Source organism: Megalops cyprinoides, chromosome 16 (assembly GCF_013368585.1).
Source record: "Megalops cyprinoides isolate fMegCyp1 chromosome 16, fMegCyp1.pri, whole genome shotgun sequence".
NCBI classification, from domain to species: Eukaryota; Metazoa; Chordata; class Actinopteri; order Elopiformes; family Megalopidae; genus Megalops; species Megalops cyprinoides.
Window position 1 is genome coordinate 33,318,052 of NC_050598.1, and position 6,000 is coordinate 33,324,051.

At 48.6% G+C, this 6,000-nt stretch overlaps 1 protein-coding gene across 3 annotated transcripts in view; it reads left to right on the plus strand.

Annotated features, from left to right (window-relative positions):
• LOC118790993 (short transient receptor potential channel 7) overlaps positions 1-6,000 on the plus strand; it is a 32,968-nt gene that overhangs the window by 13,180 nt on the left and 13,788 nt on the right. For all 3 annotated transcript variants that reach the window (XM_036548184.1, XM_036548183.1, XM_036548182.1), the window contains exons 4-5: positions 2,415-2,631; positions 3,253-3,486. In XM_036548184.1, coding sequence (XP_036404077.1) covers positions 2,415-2,631; positions 3,253-3,486 — 451 coding nt within the window. The remainder of the gene's footprint in view (positions 1-2,414; positions 2,632-3,252; positions 3,487-6,000) is intronic.

A 6,000-nucleotide genomic window follows, 5' to 3' on the forward strand; every position in this document is an offset into this window, starting at 1 on the left:
TGGGTGTGGTCTCTGCTCTGATGCAGTGGGTGTGGTCTCTGCTCTGATGCAGTGGGTGTGGTCTCTGCTCTGATGGAGTGTTTAGCAGACTTATTTGCCACTTTTCTGAGAAATTCATGGTGTCACTGTCAGTGTGAGGTGTCAGTGTTCCATGGTCTGTTTTCCCACCGAATGTGTGTGTACGCTTTTGTGTGTGTGTGTTTGTGAGTGTGTGTTCTCCTGATGCAGCATGAGTAACCCTCCTGCTAGCTTTGACGAGGCTGGACAAAGAAAGACACGGTTACAGATGGAGCCTTATCTCCCCCCGTGGGAGCGGAGCTGGATTAATTAGAGAAGCGCTTCAATGATTCCGCTAATCAGGGCCAGAGATGATGCACAGGAGCCGAGGGGGAAATGTGGACAGAGCAGGAAGGAGCCTGCAGCAGTCTCTCACTGTGAGGGCGATGATCCAATCAGGGCTCACCGCTACTGCGCGTGTACGTGTATGCGTGTGTATGTGTGCGTGCGTGTGTGTGCATGCATGCGCATGTGTGTTTGCCCTTATGAGAGTGGGACCACACTGTTAGGATGTTGAGTGAAGGATAGCTCCACAACAATCAGCAAACTTGACTTGGATCCCTGTCATTCCTTCACTCTGATCGAGGGTCACCAAGAAGTGTGACCAGGAAACAGGAAGTCTGTCACTGAGGAACAGGAAACAGGAAGCCCCACGTCTGTCGCTGAGGAACAGGAAACAGGAAGCCCCACGTCTGTCACTGAGGAACAGGAAACAGGAAACCCCACGTCTGTCACTGAGGAACAGGAAGTAGGAAGCCCCATGTAGCTCACAGAGTTGGAGTCTCATTTTCACAACAGCAACTCAAATGGCAGTTCAAATACTCCAGCAGCACCACTCCCAGAAATCGGCCACACAGCCTGCTTCTGCACTTCCCTAACACAAAGTACAGCTACTGTAGCAGGTCATTGCAGCAAGTTCAGGATTTGAACCCATGATACACTGTTTCAATGCCTGAGCAAAGTATATGCCAATACCCTGACATTGAATTTGAACCCATGATTCCCTTGTTCGGTGTTCTGGTGAAGGGTACAGAGACATCACTCAGGCTTAGCACACTGTTGTTGTGTGTGTAATTTTGCAGGGTGCAGCCATCTGGTCCCCCACAGTAATTGGTGAGTAATGGAATGGGGGGGTTTGTTGAGGCTGTGAAATTTAAATTGTTTTTCGTGCTGGTGCTGATTGTGGAGATATGCGGTTGTGTCCCCGGCGAGATGGTGCCATTTTCACGGATAATCAGCCAGACGGGCAGGCGGCGCATTCCCCGAACAGCGGCGTGGGAGACAGGCGGGATTAAAGCCTCTCACGCTGTCACTGCCAGACAGACCAGAGAGACCACTAAAGAACGAACACACCGCGTCCTGACCACACTCAGGCTAAACACACCGGCTAAACACACCCCGTCCTGACCACACTCAGGCTAAACACACCGTGTCCTGACCACACTCAGGCTAAACACACCGCGTCCTGACCACACTCAGGCTAAACACACCGCGTCCTGACCACACTCAGGTTAAACACACCGTGTCCTGACCACACTCAGGCTAAACACACCGCGTCCTGACCACACTCAGGCTAAACACACCGCGTCCTGACCACACTCAGGCTAAACACACCGTGTCCTGACCACACTCAGGCTAAACACACCGCGTCCTGACCACACTCAGGCTAAACACACCGCGTCCTGACCACACTCAGGTTAAACACACCGTGTCCTGACCACACTCAGGCTAAACACACCGTGTCCTGACCACACTCAGGCTAAACACACCCCGTTCTGACCACACTCAGGCTAAACACACCGTGTCCTGACCACACTCAGGCTAAACACACCGCGTCCTGACCACACTCAGGCTAAACACACCGTGTCCTGACCACACTCAGGCTAAACACACCGCGTCCTGACCACACTCAGGCTAAACACACCGCGTCCTGACCACACTCAGGTTAAACACACCGTGTCCTGACCACACTCAGGTTAAACACACCGTGTCCTGACCACACTCAGGCTAAACACACCCCGTTCTGACCACACTCAGGCTAAACACACCACAATGCCAACCGCTCTCCAGGCTAAACACACCACAATGCTGACCGCGTTCAGGCTATAAACACCACAATGCTGACCGCTCTCCAGGCTATAAACACAGCAATGCTGACCGTGTTCAGGCTAAACACACCGCAATGCTGACCGCTCTCCAGTATAGTGTATAATGCTGTCTGTGACCCAACATGGTCATGAGCTCTAAGAACATAATGTTGATGGTGCTTAAATCAAACCTCACCATGAGGTTTCTTGACTATCTTGACCACAGTTAACTCCTGTAGCTGGTTCTGATGGTTCTGTTTCCTCCTGCAGTTGGGTCAGATCTTGCGAAGCCCCTTCATGAAGTTTGTGGCACACGCCGTGTCCTTCACCATCTTCCTGGGGCTGCTGGTGGTGAACGCGTCGGACCGGTTCGAGGGGGTCAAGACCCTCCCCAACGAGACCGTCACGGATCACCCCCGCCAGATCTTCCGGGTCAAGACCACCCAGTTCTCCTGGACTGAGATGCTGATCATGAAGTGGGTGCTGGGTGAGTGCTCTCACACTGCATTCTGGGTAACAGAGTTTGCCCCCAAAAGCCAGCGGTGACTTGACTCACTGCCATTTTCAAAGTAATGCATCTCCAAAAGTATTTCCCCTTGCAATCTTCAAAGTGGTCCCTTTTCAGGGAAATTTGACTTCAACCATTAAAATAATCCTTAAAAATCCTTAATTCTTCCATATAAAGTCAGTGAAAAGTCATGGCCAGTCGCACTGTCTGTGTCCTCAGTGCATTTCAGGTAATGATGGTGTTATGAGAGGATGGGTCTCCTCTCAGTGCAGTCTGGTTAATGACAGCTCTGTATCTTTCCACAGCGAACCCTGAATAACTCTGCTACCTCATTGTGTACACAGGTCTGTGTGAGAGTCTGGAGCTCATATGTAAAGTCATGTTTTTCTGCTTCTGCTCAGAAGGATTTTCCTGTTACTATTACTGTGTATATGCTGAAGCCAGTGATAGCATAGCAAGCTCACAGTGATTTCAGCTTGAAGAATGTCACCTTTTTAGGAGCTGATGTGTGTGAGAGAGAGAGAGTCTCTGTAAGATGTGCATGTTGCAGAATTTTCAGGAATGATGTGGTCAGAGTGTAAGGAGATCTCTGTGTTTCAGGAATGATCTGGTCAGAATGTAAGGAGATCTGGGCGGACGGGCCTCGGGAGTACCTGATGCACCTGTGGAATGTTCTGGACTTTGGCATGCTGTCCATCTTCGTGGCCTCCTTCACGGCACGCCTCATGGCCTTCCTGAAAGCGTCCAAAGCGCAGATGTACGTGGACATGCATGTGTCCAACAACGACCTGACCAATGCGTCTCTGCCCGCCGACGTGGCCTACTTCACCTACGGTCAGTACCCACATCAGCCAGAGCTGGCAGCATGGAGCAGTGATTGCAGCAGCAGCCGTGTGTGAGCCTTGAGATGAAAGTGAGTGTGTGTGTGTGTGTGTGTGTGTGTGTGTGTGTGTGAGAGAGAGTGAGAGAGAGAGAGACGGAGAGAGACAGGGAGACTGAGGGTGGGGAAGAGCTTACATCCAATCAGGATGTAATGCTCTGTCATGCTCAGGATGGCCAATTCATATAAATTGTTAATAAAAGTGAACCTAGAACTGAACCCTGTGGGACTCCCTTACTAACTGTAAGTACGTCAGAAGTAAGGCCATCAAACTGTACACACTGAGTCCTCTCTGTAAGGTAGTTGACAAACCAACTTATTGTATGATTGGAGAACCCAATTTTAAAAAGGCGTTGCTTCAAAATGTCATGATCTACAGTATCAAATGCCTTTGATAAATTAATAAATAGAGACACACAATGCTGCTGATTATCCTGAGGTTCTCAGGTTCCACAACAGGGGAAGTCATGACAGAATCAAATAAAAACCTAGAGGATATAAAATGCTCATTAAAACAGTTCAACATTTCTGACCTATCAGACACATAATCCGTCTTTGCACAAAACAAGGTTTGCACTTAGGGTATACTCCTGTAAATTTGTTTTTTTTGATATTTGTGTTTTGTTCATATTTTGCGCATGCATTACCCAAATCTTGCATGTTGCAAAAAATTCCAACAGATCCCCTCTGCAAGTGGCTGCACACAAACACAAACACACCCCCCCCCCCCCACAAACACACACACACCCCCCCCCCCACAAACACACACACACCCCGCCCCCCCCACAAACACACACACACCCCACCCCCCACAAACACACACACACCCTGCCCCCCCCACAAACACACACACACCCTGCCCCCCCACAAACACACACACACCCCACCCCCCACCCCCAGGGAATCGTTTTAGCACACCCCGCCCCCCACCCCCAGGGAATCGTTTTAGCACACCCCCCCCCCCCCCCCCCCCCAGGGAATCGTTTTAGCTTTATGCTCAGAGTAAATGTCACGGCAGCTCAGTGAAAGCATGTGTAAATTTAAGTGCTGTAATAAAGTGCTTAAACTTAAACTGTGGCTGCGTATGGAAAATAATCACTTATGTCTATTTTTACACAAATTGTAAAAATAACAGGTGAGCAAATGCCTCCCTGTCCTAAAAGCTTCCTTTTCATGCTGCCTTTATTAATGCTGCCATCGTCTGGTGTGAAGAAGTCATAGCAGTGTGCATCCCGTGCACACACACACACACACACACACACACACACACACACACACAGCCACACTGTGCTGGTGAGACGGGCTGACTGACACATACACCCCCCCCCCGCAGAGTTCCTGCTTCTCTCTCTGCCGCAGGAGACACAGCAATTGTACCTGGGGTTCCATTGTATTCAGCATTGACTTAATGAGCTATCAAATGCTAAATGCGTGCATGCATACGTGCATGTGTGAGCGTGTGTGAGGGTGTGTGTGTGTGTGTGTGTGTGTTGGGGGGGGGCAAATAAAAACTAAAAAAGCCTATGAATTAGTCCTGATCATTTTATATGTAACATTTTATATGTAACTTTATATGTAACCCAAACCTTTTAATGACACCTCAACCCCCAGGCTTAAAGAAAAAGTATGAAAGAATGCATCCTTCAGCTCGGCAGTTTGTGCTGAAGGCCCTGTGTATGGTTTCAGAAACAGTCTCCTTCTGCTGCCGTTCTGCTGCAGAGCTGATGTCATGGCTCTCTCCTGAACCGATAATCACAGGAATGTTCAGTGATTTTATCAGCCGCACAAATGGAGCCTCAGGCCGTGATTTCATGCAGTTTGAGAGCGCAGATCAAAGCAGGCCTCTTACACATGTGTATGTGTCACTTTGAAGGTTTAGAGGTCTTCACAAATTTGAGTAAGTGTCACCAAACTGCCCCCTCGTAAGCTCTCTTCATTCAGTGCGATCACACTCACTCAGATCACAGGCAAACAACTTTCATACCCCCTCCTCTCCATCGCTCTCTCTTCCTGTCTCTCCTTTGCTCTTTCTCTCTGCCAGTGGAAAATACAGAACAAGGAATGGATCAGTCATGTTTTGAAATACAATAAGTAATGACATCACTAATAATAATAACAGTAGTTGTGACAATGATAATGAAAATAATTGGTATTGTTTCTGTGTGTTATGTGTAGTTTAGTGCTGTCCTCAGTCTGTGTGCTGTGTGTTAGTGCGGTGAGCCTCAGGACCAGCTAGTTCTGAGCTCAGCTCTTGGCATTTCATGGGTTTATTATGGTAAGAGCTGAGCTCACTGTTTTTTTTAGATGTTTCCATGACTTAATTGTTGTGTGGAAACATCTAAAAGTGGACAAATTCAGCCCCGCACACTTTATTAGGTCTTGCTGTATAAACTGACCTTGCCATAAAGTGCAGCTTGCTCAACTGATTGATTTCAAATTTTAATTGCCCTTTGACCTTTCTTCCTGCC